Genomic DNA, 22,533 nt, shown 5'->3' with positions numbered 1-22,533 from the left:
TACTTTAAACACACACACACATAACTGGATTTCCTGGGAAATATAAGCTTTGCATAATGCTAATGGACAAATCCATAATTAAAGAAATGGCAATAGCCTTTATCAAAAGTGGTGAGTAAATGTGAAATTTATTGTATATGCACTTTATGTCATTCGTGTGTTCTTGTCTTTGGTGGAGAAAGTAGGGGAGGGAAAGGATGGGGGAGGGAGGGTTGCCCCTGGGCTGATGGAATGCAAGTGGGGGGAAGAGGACATATACATAAACACTTACGGAGAATTTCACTTATATGGCCCAAAGAGATAGTGCTAATGCGCTTCATGGTCATTTTCCTGGCTCGTCATCACAAGATTATAATGCAAGTCCTGTTATGGTCCACTCTTACAAATAAAAAACTTGAGACTTAAAGAGATTATAAATCTAGCTTTAAAAGAACCAGGAAAAGCTGGGGCGCCTGGGTGGCTCAGTGGGTTAAAGCCTCTGCCTTCAGCTCAGGTCACGATCCCAGAGTCCTGAGATTGAGCCCCACATTGGGCGCTCTGCTCGGAAGCAAGCCTGCTTCCCTTCCTCTCTCTCTGCCTGCCTCTCTGCCTACTTGTGATCTGTCTGTCAAATAAATAAATAAAATCTTTAAAAAAAAAAGAAAGAAAGAAAGAAAAAAACAGGAAAAGCTGACATCCAGAAAAGCTGGATCCAGATCCTCTGCCTTCAGCATCCCCAAGCATAGAGAAAGGAGCTGAGGAATGTTTGGGGGTGGGGGGGGGGCGGTAAGCAATGGACAGAGAGGTTTACCAGATGTCCCCCTGGGTAGAGCAGGATAGGGCAAAGGGAGGAGGTGGAGAAACAGACTCCATTCCAGGGGGCAGCAAATGCTTACTTAATAAAAGCACCCTGAGCAGAAAATCTAAATATGCAGAGGACAATTGTCCCAAATCCGGTGCTTTCTACAGCAATCATGCTATACCCTAAATATTATAGTCACAGTTGACTCCATAGTCACCTCTTTCATCATCTGCAAGGACAGCAACAAACGTAGACTCAACTGAACACTTGGGTCCTTAGCATAAGGTCCTTAGCATAATGTAAATTAACTACATCTAGGCTGAAAGATCTGCTTAGGCATCTGAAGTCTGGCCAGACGATCTTCAGGTAAGAAGATCTGGGAGAAGATGAGCAGTCATCCCTGGTGAGCCGGATGGCAACAGTTGGTATCTACTAGGTCACAGCAGGAAGCAGAGAGGAACTGGATTGGTTTCATGAAGCAGAGACACCCTTTAGGGAGCAAAGACACGTAACTGCTTCAGGTCTTAATTTCCTAAAATTCCGTCTCCTCGGAGACTCTGCTCCAATGGCCCCAGATCCGTGATGGTTGCTAGACCCTGGCTTGTAAGGAGGGTGTTTAAAGGGCAGCGTTTGGTAATGGAAACCACCACGCGTTTGGAATTTAGCACCACCACATATCAAATGCATGACCTTGCAAAGTCTTGGTTTTCTTCTCAGTAAAACGGGAGTAGTACTAGTGCTTACTTCGCAGTACTGTTGAGAGGGGAGTTGGTGCTGGTTTACCGAAAGCACAGATACGACCAATAAGCCTCTCTTCTATTTCCCCACCATCTGTTACTGCTCAGGCTCATCTCTTCTCCCAATTTATAAACCCTGAGGGAAGAGACTTTAGAATACATCTTTATACCTTTTCTGACATCTAGCAGAGGGCCTTAAACAGAGCAGAGGCATATTAAATACTCGTGGTACTGTATTCACACTGGAGAGGTTTTGGCAGAAAACTTCACTAATGCCCTTGAACATTACAATGCAGAGATGACATTCTATGGAAGACTAAGACAGAGAATTCATAAGCTAAGAGGCCAGTGCCCCAGATATCCCTTTTGAAAAGTTTAGATTAATTTTCAATGAGCAGAAATGAGGGGAGGAATCATTGAAATAATAATCTCAGTTTAAAAAAATAAGATTTACTAGTTTCTGATGTAGTATAACACCCAGTGCTCCATGCAATATGCACTATATGGAGACTAACATAACATGATAAAAAAAATTAAAAAATAAGAATTAGAAGGATAAAAACTGAAAACTCAATATAATTATTAAACCTCTAAAATTTAAGAAAAGCTATTGTAAGATGTCAAAGAAAGCATCTGCTCTAATATCATCAGAGGGATGCCAAAGGCTACCAGAAGTCTCCTCCTACCCCAACAGCACCAGAACAGACGAGAAGGCTTGGTTGTCCCTAACAGGGATGGTGTGCTCTGTGTCCAGAAGACCTCAAAGCTGCAGGGACCACCCGTCCTCTCTCAATTCTTCAGACCTTTCTTTTCAATTTCAGCATCTTTTTATTCATTATATTTCAGAAAAAGTTGTATTTTGTTTGTTTGTTTTAATCCCATTGTATCTTATTTAGTGATTTTCCTAACAGTCCCCACAGAGTAAGTAACCTCCAATCCACACATTCTGGAAAGAATATCGAGTGCTCTCGTGTGCCAAGCCCACTGCAGGCACAGTGAAGGCAAGCTCGGACAGCCTGCGCCCAACAGGCTCAACTTGCCCACCAACTACCTCACATGAACCCAGCTCGTTCCAACTGTCTGATTATTAAGTCTGTTCTTTTCTGTGGGGAAGACAAAATGATGAGGTACCTCCCATCACTCCTAGTTTTTTGTGTGTGTGTGTGTGCACGCGTGTGTGCATGTGTGTGTTAGAGGGGGAAGGGAGACCGCGCGTGTGAGCATGTGAGTTATACTATGCAATGATTAAAACAAAACAGGCCTCTACCTTTCTTGGCTGAGAAACCTGGCAAGTACATCACTGGCTTTCAGTTCTTCTGTTAGCTGTATTGCCATGGAAACTTTCGAAAGATGGGGAGCTTGCACTCGAATCACTCCCTCAGGAACGTCAGCCTGCAAAGCAATGATGACACTGGAACAAAGCTGGCAGCAGCTGGGACATGTAGCTCCGTACAAGGCATTATATGGGAAGTGTGCTTAACTGCTACGCATTTCACTTCACTACATAAAAACCTTAACTACTGTATAATGCAATTTGCTAAATTACATCAAACCTCAAATATCCTCTTAATGGTGATAGGGGAACTTTATAATGCCTATGCAGTAATGCTTAATTATTTTTAAAGATGTAAAGAATGACAGCAATAACCATTACTGCCATATTAAGTGCTGATTTCTGAGTATTATCTACTAGAGAGTGCTTCTTCATGTAGCAATTTATGAAATTGAATCAGAAAGAAGTTACTTTGTGTGCTACTGCAATGTATGCATTTTAAAAAAAAAAATCTTCCCATGCACTGACCAAATCTCACAGAAATTTTTGTTCCTGAGCGTCCTTGAAAAAAACATAATACGCTTTTCTATCCATCTGTAGCATGTCTGCTTCTTGCTTGGCTGTGAGGCTTACACTGTGACCACACACTTTGAACTTCAGATGACCAATTCCAAATCTTGTACCTATAGATGTTAAGAACTGTTGAGGTGTTTGGTGAGATGTCAGTGAAAGACTGAGGACTGCAATATCAAAATATCATCTAGGACATTTGAAAAACCAGGTTTAATTAATTCCTAATCATTCCACTACAATATACAGCAATTTATTATTTACAACTCTATGTTATGAACAGACCTTAGGACAAATAGCATGCACAAATTCTGCTTAAAGTGAATAATACTATAAAACTCTGTTTCATTAAACTGAAATTTACCAAGTATTGACTGAGAACCAAGCATTGGGCTAAGTCTACTTACCTGAGAGATAAGTAAGACAGAAGTCTTTTAGTATACACTATTTTTTTGTGCTCACAGTATCTTTTTTTTTTTTTTATGATGTGCATGATCTTGAATTGCTTTTATCCCCAACCCCAACATAAAGCATGGATATACCATGAATGGAACTAAGGTGATTTCTCTCGAAGTTCAATAAAAATAACATGGCTTTAGAATCAGACTACATCAAAATGGAGGTAGCTCTGAAAGAGTTGCACTTTCTTCTCAGTAACTTGTGGAATGTAGTGCAAGAATAACAAAGAAGCGATACTCATCCAAGACCACACAAGGAAGCGTGGGATTGTGTAAAACCACGGCTTTGCTCCCCAAAGTGTACAAGCACCTCTTAAATCTGTGGAGACATGGCAGAGAGCCTCACACCCATGTGTGGCACTCTGCTGTCCTCACCTGAGCCCTCAGGGAAGGGCCACAAGAGCATTCCCTCCAGCCAAAGACCGACAATGCTTCCAGGGATGCCCACTCGCAATCCTGGTGGAAGAGGGACTGCGTTCCTAATGTCCTTTAACTTCCCTTCCTGGGGGTAAAGTGCTCAACCCTATCCCTGAAGGATGTCCCAATCCCAGCCCATTCCCTCCCCTCAACACCTGCTTCCCTCCCATTCAGCCCGGCCCCTGGGTTTGCTTTGTTGACTTTCCATTTTGGGGGCATATATCTTGGTCTGATAATAGTCTAGTCTCTCACCTCCACCTCTCCCCTAGGATGCAAATCTAAGTTCCCCTTTTCTTTGATTCTGTGACAATTTATTTTCATTTCTAACACTGAAAAATGAGCTGCTTCTTACAATGGATGGGGCACTTTTAGGTGGTCGTGTGCCTTTTTTTTTCTTTCACAAGCCGATATTAAATCAATGGAGTATCTTCTAACTCGGGGATCATGCTCCACGCCCTGTTGCCTTGGGTTCCATCACTAACCTAGATCCCACTGTGCTCATTCTACCTGCTGGCCTGGTCTCACCTGTCTGTTTCCTCCTAAGAGGTGGAAAACAATAAGCTGGCAGAAAACACGAATGTTGGAGTAGAATTGTAATATCAACAGTTGAAGCACCGAGTCTGTGTCCATAAAACCCTAATCCACCTTGTCTGCTCAATTAAGATACAATTATTGGTATTTTGGATCCTATTAGTCTATTATTACATTATGGAGGGCCCTGAATGGCAGGCTAGGGTTTGTAGACACGCAAATACTTCATGCTCATTTAAGAATGAGAACTGCTCAAGTCATAGAACCAGGTATCCTTACATACACTTTTTCTTTGGCCCCCCCCCCCCAAAAAAAAGATGACAAAAACTGTCTCCATAATTACATCTTCTCCAGCCCTAAAATATCAAAAAGGCAGGCAACTCTAGGTTGACATATAAAGTGAAGTAAGAGTTGGAGCGCCTGGGTGGCTCAGTCATTAAGCATCTGCCTTTGGCTCAGGTCATGATCCCAGAATCCTGGGATCGAGCCCGGCATTGGGCTCCCTGCTCAGTGGGAAGCCTGCCTCTCCCTCTCCCACTCCCCCTGCTTGTGTTCTTTCTCTCACTGTGTTTCACCCTGTCAAATAAATAAAAATTTTAAAAATCTTTAAAAAAATAAAGTGAAGTAAGAGAATAATGAAGTTTTTACATTTAGAAGGTCCCCAAGAAATGAGTTATAAAACCCAATTGATCTGGAAAAAATAATACACTGCCAGAGAGTTCAGGGACATGATAACCTATCTCTGCTCCCTGTCTTCCCCACCACACTGTTCCTGCGCTACATTCTATGGTTTGGGTTAAAAAGGCCAACTGAAATTTGCTACAAACACCCAGGCTTTCCTATCTTTATGTATGTTCTACTCCTCTGCTGTGATATCTTCTAGCCCAACTCAAATATATCAAACTCCATAGAACCTGCCACGATTCACGATGTCAAAAAGAATTTCCTCCTTCCCCTGAAACTCGCTTATGATGGGATTCTACTACACGATATCTGCATGCTAGTTACACACCACACAGCTGAGTCACAGCTGGAGACTCGTCTGTGATGGGATTCTACTACACGACACCTGCATGCTAGTTACACACCACACAGCTGAGTCACAGCCGGAGCCAGCCAGCAAACATTTATCGATTAGATGTATTTCTCAAGAATACCTCTAAGACAGCGATGCTAACACGGTAGTTATTTCTCTAGAATAAAATAACACACCAATGTGTATCTCCTAAACAGCAAAAAAGGACACCTTAGGAACATTTTCTAAAAGAAACAAGTAGCCTCCATCTATCGCATGGTATTTCCTCTCCTACTGAGAAAAGAGAGGAAGGAAGGAATTAAAGGTGTTACAAGAAATACTTCAGTCACATACTCCCACCTGCGGGGGTCACCAGTCACCTGCTTGAGGATGCCGCCACTTTTCCCACAAGGCCCCCGTGAAGAACTGAAGGCCTCCAGGACCGTGGCCGTGGCCTACAGCTTCTACGTGAGTTCAGAGATCGTGCTTGAGAGAGCAGAACATAAACATATGCATCTCCATAAAACACCACACTGAGGTCAGTGTAGCGTTGGGGGTTATGCCCACGCACAGTCCACGTGACCCAGGAATCCAGAGTCTCTCTGATAGGGTTTGGAAGGAAGAGGTTCAGGGACAAGCTTCTGAGGACACTCAGGAGTTCTCATGGGTGTGTGATGTGTCACGGGATCGCCGTATCATGGCTCTTGCCAGCAGATGGGGACAGGCATGGGGACCAAGTTCCTTCTGGCTGTGAAACTACACTTTCTCACACCTTCCCCTCAGCGAGTAAGAGGTGAAGCTTGGCCAGTTCTGGATCAGTTTTAGCCCTTCCCGAATTACTAACTATACTGCTATTTTGACTCCTTTCCCATAGAACTGGAGTATCAGTGCCTGTGGAAACCTTCCCTCTGGGCCAACAATGGCACAGAGCACCTTTCCAGGCTGACTGGCCACATTCCCTGACTAAGGAGACTAAGGAGACTGTTCTAGTGGGGAAGGTGTGTGTGCGATTATGTGTGTGTATGTGGGTCCATGTGAGCGGACAGACAGGAATGATTCTTGAGTGTTCATTTCTGTTGCAACGCTATCCCATCCAAATTCTTGCAATAGTGCATACATAGAAGGGTGTGACTCACTTTGAATCTGCCATGCCCTTCACTGTTGGAGAATTGTGTCTGATAGATAGAATGATTAAAGATGGAGAGTTTAGAAGTTGTTTCTGGAAAATTTTCCAGAAATCTTGACAAGGGTGGCCAAATGATATTTGCTAAAGACAATAAACAAGAAATGATGCCAAAGCTCCAATTCAAATGGTGTATGACAACCACCATTAAGCTCCAGAATCATGCTGTATCAAATACTCTAGCTATTAGTATACTGATTACACTGAGATGCCAAGCTTTGAAGAGAAACAACATGCTTGATCATTAAACCACTCTGTTCTTAACTTGAGCTATAGTAATAACTGAATCTGTGAATAGCATAATCTTTGTAACCTTCCTATGTCACTTTTTTTTTCTTTTTAACAACAGCTGTGACTCTCTTATTTTTTTAATGTATTTATTTTTGGTGTACTGGTGAGCTGAAGTTAAGTGATATACAGTAAGACTGGAGAAGAGAAATATTTCACTAACACACCATCAAAATTAGTCACAAAGGATTTTATAACTTGCAAAATAATAATCTCTTATGCATACAAAAACTGTTATAATGGAGAAAATAATCTCATAGGGTCCCCAATGTTTTATATATTGAACTAAAGTATATTTTTAAAATGAGATTTTATTTCTTATTATTATTTGGTCAAATAGAAAATGATTTTAGTATTTCTTTGTAACATGTAGATGAAACACCGCGTTGCTCGTATTTTTGCACTCTAGAAATTCGAGGTCAGACCTTTAAAAGTGATATTATTTCTTCTTTTTGTCATTAAAAGCTAAGTTAAATGTAAAGTTGACATTTTTAATGCTACAGAAAAATCCTTTATCATCAAAAGGGCCAATTGGAAATACAACTTTCTTAAGAAAAAGAATATAACATATATTTTAGGAAATTAAACAAGGACATTTTAGCAAGGTATCTTAAACTAAAATGAGATATTCATCACCTTAGTCTGATTGGAGATGGAAATATCGAAGGCATTCTCCACTATCCTGAACTGCCTAAGTCCTGATTATAATTGGCTCTTTATCATTCAAATACTTAAACTTTTATCCAACTCAGATTCAAAGACTTTTAAAGAAGAACCTGGAATAACTTCTATAGTAAGATGCACTTAATTTACAACGAAATTAAGTTGATATTTTTCTCTTTTAACTGGTATTTTTTGCACTATAAAAAAAAAATCACAGAATGTCATAAAAAGAAACAAGATTTTGTGCTTGATATAATAATTTGATTTTCCATATGAGTCCCCAAGGAGATCCAGACACTGTTTCCAGACCTAAAGCAGTTGCTTTAAACAATACCTACAATGATGCTCTGGGTCAGAGCTGTTAAGTGAAACCAGAGATGGAATTCTAGACAGAGTTGTGACCAAAGCCATGCACCCCTAGCTATAAACAACACAGACTCGCCACTGCACTGCTGCCAACTCTGGGATTCTTCTGGAGAAGAATGGCAGAAAGCAGCAGCAACAGATTTCTTTTCCATGCCTGAAGCCCTAAATGTTAAAATGTTATAAGATCATCTTGGACCTTTTAGCAGGTCATGTAAGCTCTCTAAAAATTGAGTTCCTCAACAGTAAATTAAGGGTGTGACATGAGATCATCCTGGGTTAAAACTGAAGTTGACCACAGAGGGAACATTCCCTCTACAAATGAAGGAAGATGTGAGAAACTCGGTTTATTTTGTAAAATCTCTTTCTCATAAATGTACAGCTTCCTAGGGTGCCGGGGTGGTACAGTCAGTTGAGTGCCCAGCTCTTGGTTTGGGCTCAGGTCATGATCTTGATCTCATGGTAGTGAAATCAAGCCCCGTGTCCTGCTCTGTGCTGGGTGCAGTCTGCTTGAGATTCTCTCCTCCTCTCCCTCTGACCCTCCTGGTCATGCTCTCTCTCTCTCTCTCTCTCTCTCTCAAATAAATAAATGAACCTTTAAAAAGGTACCACTTCCCTTTACTTTGAAAGGTGAGCCTGAATGACGGAATGACAATAGAAAAATCATACAGATCAAAGTCCACAATGAACTTGAAATCTGCATGATTCAGCAATTTATAACCAGATGCTCATCAAAGCTGCCGTAGACCCTTATTGGGAAGAGATGCAATTTGAGGTAATTATGGGGGAAATGATGGAATGTCTGTGATTTCCTTAAAAATACTAAAAGGAAACAAGTTATGGGAGACAGAATGGGATGAGATTAGAAAAACAGGTTTGATCACTGGTGATGGGTTTATGGGCTTCATATACTACTCTGTTCTCATGTATAGGTAAGAAAAATTCCACGATACAATTAAATATATGTTTATACACACATACATACCAAATGGTGGGGGATCATACTTACAGTTTTTATACAAGGTCCTGCTCTGAGAGATTTTGACTCAATGGTGAAGTTCAGGGAGTGGCCCAGTCATGTTTTATAAAAAATACTTCTACCGATGACTCTATAGCAAACTTTGGATGAGACAGCATTAGTCTGGTCTTACCCCTCATTTTATAGAGGAAAGAAAGGCCCAGAGAGATAAAATGATTTGTCATTAATGTCTCACTGATGGCAGAGCTAGAACCAGATCCTCAAGCCACACAACTTCTAGTAGATGATGTGGTGTGTATGCATGGGTACATGGGCTTGTGTGTGTGTTTGTGTGTGTAATAGCAATCCCAACTGCAAGTCGAAGGCTCTCACAAAATGGTTATTTTTTTGTTGTTTTCACCAAGTGTTTTCTCCTGCTGCAATTGATGTGTCTTTAGTACTCAAGAAAGTCACATTTGTATCAAGCAATTAATACACTGCAGTCATTAAAAACATTTGTCTTATGAAGTAGATTATGTCCCTTTCAACCTGGTTCAAACTATTAATTTATCTAGTCAAGCATGTCTCAAAAGCATGAATCCTGATTACATATAGTTAGGAATAATAGCATGCAGAATGTTTTAAAAAATATTACCTTGGTGAATTTTCATGATCTACAGTCTCTTGTCTTCAATGCCTGGCAATCTGGCTTCTTCCATCAATAGTTACTGACAATGCTTTGGAGAAAGTCAGAAGTGACCTTTCAAATGCAAAATTCACTGGACCTCTGTCCAACGTTTACTTTCCTCAACCTCTCTCTGGCATGGGGTACTACTAACCAAACTCATTTACCTCCCTGGTCTCCCACTCTGGGCTTCTAAAGACGCTATAATCTTCCACTTCCTCTGACTTCCTACTATGTCTTGCCACTTTTACCAGCTCCTCTCCCACGGCCCACCACTAAAATATTGGTGTCTGTGGCTTCAAGGACAATCTCTATGCTAAGTCCCAAAAGCACACCTCCAGCTCTGGCTGCCTTCTGAGCTTCAGGCCCATGTGGCCAAAGTACTTTCACGCAGGCAAATCAATTACAAATGTCAAAAACTGACTTTCTCATCAAAGCCTGTTCCTTCCTTTTCCTTAATGCTTTCTCTCAAGGATAAAATCACCCAAGATAAAATCAGCGAGTCATTCTAGATTTCTCCCCATTCTACATTCCTCATATCCAATTCGTTTCCAATTCGAGTCCTCCTGGCTCACATTTAACACTCCCTTCCAGTCCCATTGCTGGGTGTTGGCAGGGCCCTGGACTGTTTCAAGCTATCTATTAAACACATGCTAGTAATGGCAGAATACATGTTCACTCTATGACTCCACACTAGCCCAGGACGGGGGGTACATACCCTTTTCAGAGTTTTTCTGTCCCCCATAAGGAAATAGAGGATAAGAGTAAAGAGACCAGATTTAAGGTCCTCCAGATTCGGTTTCAAATTCCAGCTCCCCACTTCTTATCCAGATAACCTTCAGTAAGTTATTTAAGATTGCTGATCCTCACTTTCCTCATCTATAAAAAATGAGACAATAATACCGTATACTTCAATTAAACTGCTGTAAATATTAAATGAGATGATGTTTGCAAAATGTTTAGCACCGTGCCTGACCTCAGGATAATTATTACCCCTTACGAATATGGCAATATTCACGGATTTGTAGCTTTTTTTTTTAACATACTAGGAATATCTTCCAATGTCAACATATACATTTATATTTCTGTGATATTTCACTACACAGACATGCTATAAAACATGTGACCAATCATATCCTTTTGGGACTATTTCTAATTCTGGCCAGAATAAAGAATATGGCAATGAACTCTTTGTACATCTTATTATTCCCTTTGAAGGAATTTTTGAATACAACGAGGAGCATGGCTTTCAGGCCTTGGCCACATGCTAACTGCTCTCCAGAGGGATCCTACCAATTTATGCACTTCCATCAGCAATGAAATTAGCTGGCATCTCCCAGGTAACCTCCTATTTTTCACTGCTCCAAACTTTCCTTCATCTGACAGCACAGGAATTTTTAAATTTTAAAATGCAAATATGGGGTGCCTGGATGGCTCAGTCGGTTAAGCGCCTGCCTTCGGCTCAGGTCACGATCCCAAAGTCCGGGGATCAAGTCCTGCATCAGGCACCTTGCTCAGGAGGACCTTGTTTCTCTCTCTGCCTGCTGCTCCCCCCTGCTTGTGTGCTTGCTCTCTCTCTCTCTGACAAATAAATAAATAAAACCCTTAAAAATGCAGAAATAATCCCGTAGCTCCTAGGGTCCAGACTTCCCTCAGCGTAGAAGCCTGCCTCCTCCTAGAGACCCACTCTGGTCTTCCTGCTGCCCCTGCTCCTCCATGCACCTCAATGGCCCCTACAACCTCATTTGCCCACCAAACACCCTCAAACATCCCTACTTTCTTTTCTAACACAAATCTCACACTCAACACACCCTAACTGAAAACCTGGATCTTCCCCGTTGAAGGAGCAACTCTACCCTTCCAATTCCTTGAGCCAAAAACCTTGGAGTCACTTTTTACTTCTTTCTCTTACAACTCGTATCATTTCGACTTGAAGGAATTCCAATGGCTCTAACTTCAAAAGACACAGAGCCTGAACACGTTGCCTCCACTGCTAATATCCCAGTGTCTCACTTGGTTTAAGACATTAAGAACATTCCGGTCTCTCCTCTTTTATGGTCTCCCCATCTACACTGGCTCTCCTAGAGTCTATTCTCAACCCAGTAGTCCAAGGGAACACTTTAAAATACAGATTTTCAAGCCTTTGCTCAAATCTTGCAATGGTCGCACCTCACTCAGGATAAATTCAAATTCCTAAAAGATGGCCTACAAACCCTACATCCCTATGTGATTTATTGGTCCATGGGCCCTGTGATTTCATCTCATACTCCCGTCCCCCTTGCCAGCTCCACTCGGGTCACAGAGAACTCCTTGCTGGTCCTCAAATACCCCGAGCAAGTTTCTGCCAAAATGCTTTTGACAGACTACTCCTTCTGTGCTTTCTGAGAAAAACAACTAGCGCAGCTCTCTGTCCCTCCTTCATGTCTCCATACAAATGATACCAAGACCGGGGCACCTGGGTGGCTCAGTGGGTTAAAGCCTCTGCCTTCGGCTCAGGTCATGATCCCAGGGTCCTGGGATCAAGCCCCACCATTGGGCTCTCTGCTCAGCGGGGAGCCTGCTTCCCCCTCTCTCCCTGCCTGCCTCTCTGCCTACTTGTGATCTCTCTCTCTCTGTCAAATAAATAAAAAATATCTTAAAAAAAAAATGATACCTAGACCACCCAACTGAATATTGCAAGGGGCTCCTTCTCTCAATTCTCTTTGTCTGTGCTATCTTTGTGATTTTAGAGACTTACCACATACTAACATACTATGTGGTTTACTCATTAATTCTTAGTTATAGAATTTAAGCTGCATAAGAACAGCAATATTCATCTATTTAGTTTAATAATGTCTTTCAGATGCCTACAACAGTGCCTGGCACATGATAGCCATACACTAAATAGTTGTTTAGCAAATGAATAAAACATCCCAGGAAATCTTGTGCTCCATAATCTCATGCTACACATTCCAAGGATTTGGAGGGCAGTGGGAGTAAGGAAACACAAACTAACAAGGCAGAATGGGATCGGGCAGCTAATCGACAAAGTAGATGGCCCATGTTCCATCCAATAACATTGTTGTTGTTCTATAATCACTTTCTGTACATTGTTATTCTCCCTAATAAAATGACAGTACCTTGAACAAAATTCTGGCAAATGACTAAAATTTTTCAACCAAAATGACAGGTCCAATGATCCGCCATCACGGGTCATGATTACCTAGGGGTTACCATTCTGTCAGGACGCCTCCTTGGCTAGTGAGACTTCTCTATTCAATTTGCTGCCTAAATAATACCTACGTGTTCTTCACATCTCAGCTCTGCTTCCCAGGGAAGCCTCTTTAATGCCCACTTCCTGTTTTGTAGTACAGGGAACCCCGGGCTACAGGATTTACTCCCTGAGTAATACCTAATACATGAGTAAATCCAGGTTTAAATCCCAAGACTTAAAATGGCAATGTGGCTTCTAACTAGTACAGAAATAATTCTCAGACCAACTCTCATCTAATCAACCCGAAGTACAAACTAATGAAATCCAAGTTAACACAAATTCTCTGTAAATAACAAAATCATGTCAACCTCTCATCTCCAAAATACAACTTTTAAATTATTTTGTCTGTGGTTTCATTATTTAAAAGTACAGCAGCATAAATGTTTCCTCAGATAGAATAATGTACCTCAAAGAATCATGTTATAAAAGACAGGGCTATAAAGTGACCTAAGTTAATATGAATAAGCAGAGCTACAAAGCAAGATGACACATATTTATAATGGTTCTAGAGGAAATAAACTGTTCTAAGTTAAACAAAAATGGTACGCCAAAAATCCTTTCTAACCCATGACAATACCAAGCCCTTTCTCAAAAAAATATAACACAATTAACAATTTCCCTTTATTAAATTTTATGTTCTTAAAGATACTTAGGGGGGCACTTGGGTGGCTCAGTGGGTTAAAGCCTCTGCCTTCAGCTCAGGTCATGATCTCAGGGTCCTGGGATCGAGCCCCGCATCAGGCTCTCTGCTCGGCGGGGAGCCTGCTTCCTCCTCTCTCTCTGCCTGCCTCTCTGCCTACTTGTGATCTCTCTCTGTCAAATAAATAAATAAAAATCTTAAAAAAAAAAAAAAAAGAAAGAAAAAAAGATACTTAGGGGCGCCTGGGTGGCTCAGTGGGTTAAAGCCTCTGCCTTCGGCTCGGGTCATGATCCCAGGGTCCTGGGATCGAGCCCCGCGTCAGGCTCTCTGCTCAGAGGGGAGCCTGCTTCCTCCTCGCTCTCTCTCTCTGACTGCCTCTCTGCCTACTTGTAATCTGTCTGTCAAATAAATAAATAAAATCTTAAAAAAAAAAAGATACTTAAAATGGACCAAAAATATTCATGCCAAAAATACATTATTTTGTAATGGTGAGAGCCATAATATAGAATATGTATATATATAAGATACATATCTATCCATATTTATAGAATATATATTTATAGGTAGTTATATATGTATATAGGTATACTTATATTTATATTCTATATTTATAGAATGTATATATTTTTAAGTTATAAATTATTACAATTACTAGTTTTCTAAGTAGGCCAAAGCCAAAAAAAACCAAAAACCAAAAAACAAAAACCTCAATCTGATAATTGCACTTCCACATTATTCCACAAGATGTCAGCATGTAACCGAATAACCTCAATGGTGGTGTAGCTAGAGGGGGTTGTCTCCACCATAAACAGAACAATAGAAACCCTTTCATTTCAGGATCTTAAGTTAGAGCTTTGGTAAATGTGTTTCCATATGTGTTTTCACACATATTTTATTATTTTAAACCTATCCCTTATATTCTTAACAGCAGGTTGTAAATGGTGGTATTTAGGTATTTCTTTTTAAAACATCTTAATTTTCTTCATTCCAACATAAATCTCACCAAATTCTTCACATGATCCGATGAGGAACCGTTTCCATACTTACTGAAACCCACGAAGGATGCTAGGCATAACCAACCACTGACCTATATGCTGATCTGAATTTGTTATTTTTCCCCATTTTACAGATGAGAAAATGGAAGAAAAAAGATCAGTGGTTCACACAGGGACTCTTTACTGTGTAGAGATTACACATTGGGTGGGCAGCTGGAGTCTCCACAGAGTCCTTTGTGTGTGGGGGGGGGCGGGGGGTGTTGAGACACTCTGGTCTTGTTATTTTCCTTTGTTCCCCATTAACAGCTCTTATGCTGAGTCACCAACACCTGAGCAACTGTTACTACTGATTGTTCACGGGAGCACAGTTACCCTTATTGAGGCCTTTAACTTAGCATTAGCAAAGGGCCCAGTAAGTGTGCAGAAAGTCCTCCTACTACAGAAACATACGAAACTCTTTCTCATGCGCGTGATCGTAAAAACAATACTGAAATCTGCATAAATACATATCTTCAAGTTTTTCTTACATCGCTTGTATTCTTATCTTGCTTTTCGTATTTCTCTCGGTCATAAGCCATTTTCTTCAGCAATTTCTTCATGGCTTTTTTGTCTTTTCTATGATTTTCACTGTTTTGCTTCCTCACTTGGTTGACAATAAACTTGGGAATCTAAGGAGAAATAAAATTAAGTTTGGGGAGAAAAGAGAAGTGGTACCATTATGAACGACAGAAATAATTATTTTTATGTTTTAAATGTGGAGAGAAGTCAAGGTTTTGTCCATATCATAAGACTAGGCTATTTTACATGCACTATTCATTAAATATGCAAAAAAATGCGACGTATTATTCATTCACTATGAGTACAGAGCATGCACATGAAGTAATTTACCTCCCATTGTGTAAATGAGGTTCAAAAAGAGGCTTGGTAAAGTTCAAGGACGTAGTGGCCACCTTTTATGCCTTATATGCCAAGATTAGAGACTGCCCGAGGCGACGGGCCTTAGGGACCACCACCTTGACGGCTGGTCCCTTTAGCAGCCACCTGCCAACAATCCAGCTTTCAGCTAACTTGCAGTCCCTTCAAACCAGCTAGCCTCACCTCAAAAGAGAAAGAAAAACTCACCAATAAAGGCCAACGGGGTTCTAGCAATAATCTAGGAGAAATTGATCCTCAGAAATTATGTTAGCAAAAATAAAATATTTTAGGAGTTACCAAATTGAAACAATGAAATAATACTGTTATTTTAAAAACTGAGATTTAATAAGTGGACATTATTTTATTTTAATTCCAATGTCGTTAACTTGCAGTGTTATATTCGTTTCTGGTGCATGGACATTCTTTCTTTTTTTTTTTTTTTTTTAATGACGCTTGAAATTACCTCTATTGGTTTGCTTTTTATAGAAAATCTAAACCTAAAATGACTTTAGAAACTAGATATCACCACTCATTAACAGAACTTAAAAATATATACTTACTGTCCACAGAACTTGTTGACACTTAATCAATAAGTGCATGATATTAGCTGTCCCAGCTGCCATGACAAATTCTCGCTGTTCGTTGGACTTCAAACCCAGTGTGTGACACATGAAGAGATTCGGGGCCATGACCATGGCTACATTCATGGTTGTCATCTTATTTTTCTCTCTGTTGTCTATTACTCTTTGGAGAAATTCAAGCAGGGCCTGAAACAGAAATGACCCTTCTAGATTTGTGTTTTCATGAAGATAAGAGATTGAAACACTGTAGTGTATGGGATTTTTTATTTGTTAAAAACAAGTAAGTTGTGCATAATAACCACAGTCAGCTAGCTACGTTCAATGGGCCTCAGCATCAAAGCTTCTACATTCGGTTAGCACCCTGAGGTGGTGCTTTGTTCTGTGAAGAGCTATGGCACAGGGGAATGAGGCAGAGAGGACACCCATCTGAACTAGGCAGTGGGGAGAGGAATGGAAAGCGTCAGACATAGGGCCTACGGGAGCCATGGAGCACTGAAAAGCAGTTTCAAATATCCTACAAATATTCACTTGCTTCAGGAAGTGCTTCACTTTTATCTTTAGGGGTTAAAAAAATCCCCTTAGAAAGGCTCATTTAACCTCAGTTTCATTTGCTTTAAGGTACTCAATAGCTAGCTGACAAGAAATCTAAAAAGAATGGAGACTGTCATGTGGAGGGATGAGGGGGTGAACAGACACCAAGGAAGAGTTTTTTAAAAACTGAATGTGTAAATAAAAAGGAACTTTTCACCAGAACAGGCTGTTTTATGCTCATTTTGATACCACCCACCTCCCACCTCTATTGCCAACACTCTTGGGGCCTCTGAGCCTGCCCTCCGTAACAGCCACAGGCAACTTAGATCACCCTCCTCCTGACAGGACATAGGGCTTTAAGTTCTTCTTTTGCCTCCTTCCTCGAATTAATTTTGGTCTAGACCAGTAACAACAACAATACAAGTATTCGATGTTCTCTATGGGTGAGGCCTGGTTTTAAGCATATCATGGACATCATCTCACTTAATCCTTACTGGAAAGAGAAGCTGTAATTATCTCCCTTTTACAGATGAGGAAACAAGGTGTAAGAGAATTTAAGTAATGTACCAGAGATCATAGAGCTGGCAAATGGTGGAGAAGGTCTCTCTGGCTTTTGCTTCTGAACTCTTAACTACAAAAAGAATCGGGGTGCCTGGGTGGCTCAGTGGGTTAAGCCTCTGTCTTCAGCTCAGGTCATGATCTCAGGGTCCTGGGATCGAGTCCCACATCAGGGTCTCTGCTGAGGAGGGAGCCTGCTTCTCCCCCTCCCTCTGTCTGCCTCTCTGCCTACTTGTGATCTCTGTCAAATAAAAAAATAAAATCTTAAAAAAAAAAAAACCTACAAAAAGAATCATATTTTCATATTTAGCTTAAAATCCCAATCAGAAAGAGGTCAAATAAACGATACCGAAGTGGAAAAAGAAAGAAACAAAAAGAAGCTGCTCATCTCTCCCAAGATTTAGGGGGGAAAAATTCCTATGTTAACAGGTGGATCTTAAATCAAATTTAGCTGCTATATAGACTTCAAAAATTTGAAACAAACTAAAGGCACAACCTCAATATCTAACCATAAGATTTATGTATCTAATATCTGGTACAGCTCTCAGAAAGTTACACTGTAATCCAAGCATAAGGTTATATAGTAACAATACTTTCTCAAATGAGGACAAAAGATTAATTGGTGAGGGTTGGGGAAAAAAATTTAATTTTGTTCCAGAGACCAGAATAATTATTCAGGAAGCAGTGTATCTCTTTCTTTACAAAGTATAAATTATAGAGATTAGGTAATAAACCACCTTAATTGTGGTGCACATATGCAGTAAGATTATTTAAACCATTACCATCAGAATATTAGAATGTGTGTATTTCTGTGTATGTAGATTATGAAATTTGAAAAATGTTAAGCTGGCCCTTACTGAAAGCACTTCATCTTCAGATATATTTTCTCTTTACCTGAAATAGAAGAACTGACCTTTTTCAAAAAATATCCGGGCACGTGGGTAGCTCAGTCCGTTAAGCGTCTGACTCTCGACTTCAGCTCAACGTCATGAGATTGAGCCCCACGTTGGGCTACAATGAGGGGGCATGAAGCCTACCTAGTTTATGATTCTCTCTCTCCCTCTTAAAGGATTCTCTCCCTCCCCCACCTCTTAAAAAAAAAAAAAAAAGTATCACTAGGCTGCTATTACATAAGTCTCACTGGACCTATTCCCTGAAAACCAGTTTGATTCCCAACACAGTCATTTATTAGCTAGGGGAGATCTTAGGGTAAACCTCTGACATCTCTGTCCTTTAAATTCTTCCTACTCATAAAACAGGAATACTAATCTTCCAGCCTGCCAGGACTGAGCAAGACAATGTGTACAGCTATCTTCCTAAAAATAATAAATAAATAAATAAATAAATAAACAAACAAACAAATACCAATAATTATATTAACGCAGATCTCCTGCTGATATCTTAATACTGGTCTTTGTTGTTCCTCCAAGTAAAAAGTAGTTACAATCATGATCCAAATATACAATAATCCAAGGTCAAAAAGATACCCCCCAAGCAGTTTGTCTAGATATCTGTCTCTTTAGACTTAAAGTAGGACATGGTGCCTCCTACCCCTTCAGTGTGCTGTAGTTACAGTCTACAAAGTTTATACACCTGATCCCGTTCCTCCAAATAGCAAATGGAAGAGTGGCACTAGGCTTGTAAAAAATTGGAGACATTTATATTAAGCTTCCTGAAATTATCTTGTGACAGACTTTTCCTTCACTTTGAACTAAATGTAAATGGTTTATTTTCTTGTACATATGGCATTTCTGTTTCAATGTTTCTATTAGAGTTTTTGTTTGAAACATCCATCAAGGCTAGCTAATTAAGCTCTTAAATAAAGCTTAATTATTAAATTTACATTTTTTTTTGCATTTTCCAATATTTTATTCTAAGAGCATTTCCCTCTTGATGCATACAATTGTACTCCCAGTAACCTTATATGAAAAAATTAAAGCTATTCTAAAATTTTAAAAAGTATCTCTTTCGGGGCGCCTGGGTGGCTCAGTGGGTTAAAGCCTCTGCCTTCGGCTCGGGTCGTGATCCCAGGGTCCTGGGATCAAGCCCCACATCGGGCTCTCAGCTCGGCAGGGAGCCTGCTTCCCCCTCTCTCTCTCTGCCTGCCTCTCTGCCTACGAATGTCTGTCAAATAAATAAATAAAAATCTTTAAAAAATAAAAATTTAAAAATTTAAAAAAAAATAAAAAGTATCTCTTTCAAAAGAATTTTCAAAAGAGCATGCCGGGGACTCTGAAGGCAAATTCCAAAATTGAGTTGTAGACCAGCCTTGCCCCAATAGAAACCATATTGGAAAAAGTGTTTCCTCTCACAAATATTTGAACTCATTTGAATGCAGACATGTTTTAAGTAAATCATGTGTGTGTCTTTCAATGCCTGCCTTATACTGGTCATTCACAGAGCCATCACAGACAGGCACCTCTATGTGAGTAAGACAAAGATGGATTAAATTTCTCTTTCAGGGCTCTGTGTCAGGGCATAGTTGACAAGAAGACTGGAAATCAGTCCCCACGCTGTCCTATTTCAGCCACTATCTACCCTTACACAGCAACTCTGGTCACACAATGTTCAAATGTAACCCTTTCTGGCGCTGGCCTCTCTCTTCAAAACACCTCCACCTAATGCACAGCCTTCTCAGCATGTAACAATCGGTGAAGCAAAAGACTTTTTTTCCCCCCGACTTAGTAAAGGGAATAACTCTTTGGAAGTTCTCCTGTAGAAATGCAAGGATTTTACTCCAGTAATCCTCATAAACTCTTTCATCCAGAAAAGTTCAGTATTAACATTCAATTCCTTGGGCACGAAAGAACTATCACCTACTTTCAGTTCAAGGAGTCTTAATGAGGTACAGGAAAAACTTCCAAGATTTACAAACTGGCTTTGTTTTCTCGACATGAAATTTCTTGGCATGGCTTTTCATTTTAAATAGAAAGAAATATAGAGGGTAGAGGGGCAAGGGTTCTGCCACTGGCTATATAAAAACAATTTTTTGAGGCAATGACAAAACTTAAGGTAACTACTCTTTCTAAATTATATTTTAGAAGTTTCCTTTTTCTTTCGTAAGTTTATAACTAAACCTTTACAACTACTCTGTAAACTTTTGCTGTTAAGAAAATAAATCAATATGGAACAATCCACTGATTATTATAAAAGCCTCCAGGGACGCCTGGGTGGCTCAGTTGGTTGGGCCTCTGCCTTCGGCTCGGGTCATGATCCCGGGGTCCTGGGATCGAGTCCCACGTCGGGTTCCTTGCTCGGCGGGGAGCCTGCTTCTCTCCAGGCCTCTGCCTGCCTCTCTACCTGCTTGTGTGTACTCTCTCTCTCTCTCTCTCTCTGGCAAATAAATAAAATCTTAAAAAAAAATTTATTATAAAAGCCTCCAACAATGCTTATAATAAATGGTATTAAATCATATAGACCAAATCACTTTGAAATGCTGATGTAAATCAAAAACTCAGGGTAAGCCCTTAGAAAAAGTACCAGAATTTGTTTGAGTCGGCCTATCTTTTGGCTCACCAAACATTTCAAAAATCATCATTATGACTTATTTCAAACTTTAATGCTTAGCGCTATAAATGTAACATCTTTAGGCAACAGTAGGTTTTATTTGATGAGCCTTACAACTTTCTTTTTAAACATCCATTTCCAACTTACTACATGTTCATTAAATTAAATTTGGAAAACATAGAAAAATAAAAAGGAGAAACCAAAAGCCCCCAAATTTCCATGAAAAAAAAAAAATGAACCTCACTCATTGGTTTCAGTAGAGGCATTACAGCAAAAATTAAACACCTGATAATACTATTAACATGACTAGCCTAGTACATACACTAGAGAAGAGTTAAAAACTTCCACCATCTATCTTTAAAAATCGGTCTTTCCTTTAGAGACTTAACTAGGAACATTTCCATGAAAACATCACCCTATTTTACCACAAATAATGAGAAATTACTCCTCTGAGTTCTGAGGGATATTTAACGTAAATGAATCCGCTGACCTTAAGTGTGTCTCTGTTTGCATCAGGCAGGAGGATGACAAGAAGGTTCAAAGCCTGTAGTTGTTGCTTCCTGGTTGGAAGATCTGCAGACAGATTAAATAAATCGGAACTCTTTTCTTTACCAAACATTTTTTTTTTACTTCCTTTTTATCATTTTGTAAGAAAAAAGTTATTTGGCATAAACATCCCTGTGAAATTTAAGACACAACAACTGAGCAGCGAGCATTCTTGAGAGTGTGTTTGAGAGAGATCAGGAGAAGCAGCTGCTGCGTTAGAGCTTCCTCTCGGAATGCTCACTTCCAACTGTGATCATATGACGAGCGGCCTTATGTTTGCAGACACACAACAGTGCTTTGGAAATAATTTTAACTTCTGCGTGATAATTATTCCCCAATGAAGAGACACAGAAAGTTAGCCCTTCCACGGTATGGTGTGAGGGTGCCTCTGTAACAGTGAAGGTTGTTTCTTCACTGGTGAGTGGACAAATCACATGCTAAGAGTCCACTGATTCCAATAGGAAGAAGTAAAATGGAGCCTGGAACACAGTAAGTGGTAGATTAAATGTCTATGGGATGAATTAGAAAACCAACCAGTGATGACTGAGTCAAAGAGGTACACGATGATCATTGATAGTTATCATTTTTAGTAACCCTCGACCCACGGAAGTAATACTCATGGATATTTAGAATCATTCTGGTACTTTGTTCCTAAAGAGTGGATTTGTCCTTGAATCCATATCCAAAGAATGTATGCAAAAGAGCATAACTTAACCATTACAAATATTTTAAACACAGGATGATTTTAGTCATGTCTCCCCTCGAAATTCTAAAGAAATGTTATGATATGAGAAGACACATGAGAATCATCTTAATATTACATGCATTAAGATAGCCTGGAAAACAGTGGAGTATTACTCAGAATATGCTGGAAATAATGGAATATTACTAAGTCATAAAAATAGAAATCTTGCCATTTGCAACAACACAAATGGATCTTGAGAGCATTATACTAAGTAAAACAAGACAAAGACAAATATATGATTTCACTTATATGTGGGATCATAGAAAAGCAACAACAACAAAAATCAGCTTATAGACACAGGACAATTAGTGGAAGCTAGGGTTGGGAGGGGTGTGGGCAA

The 22,533-nt window shown here is 40.0% G+C and overlaps 1 protein-coding gene across 1 annotated transcript in view; it reads right to left on the bottom strand.

Moving 5' to 3' along the window:
- Window positions 1–22,533, bottom strand: part of ARHGAP18 (Rho GTPase activating protein 18) — a 130,225-nt gene that overhangs the window by 4,438 nt on the left and 103,254 nt on the right. The window contains exons 10-13 of the mRNA XM_080805163.1: window positions 21,393–21,475; window positions 16,286–16,492; window positions 15,338–15,478; window positions 2,786–2,910 (exon numbers count right to left, since the gene is read on the bottom strand). Coding sequence (XP_080661289.1) covers window positions 2,786–2,910; window positions 15,338–15,478; window positions 16,286–16,492; window positions 21,393–21,475 — 556 coding nt within the window. The remainder of the gene's footprint in view (window positions 1–2,785; window positions 2,911–15,337; window positions 15,479–16,285; window positions 16,493–21,392; window positions 21,476–22,533) is intronic.

This window comes from Martes martes, assembly GCF_963455335.1.
Source record: "Martes martes genome assembly, chromosome: 6".
NCBI classification, from domain to species: domain Eukaryota; kingdom Metazoa; phylum Chordata; class Mammalia; order Carnivora; family Mustelidae; genus Martes; species Martes martes.
Note: the sequence above shows the minus strand (reverse complement) of the source record. Positions and strands in the feature narration are given on the sequence as shown.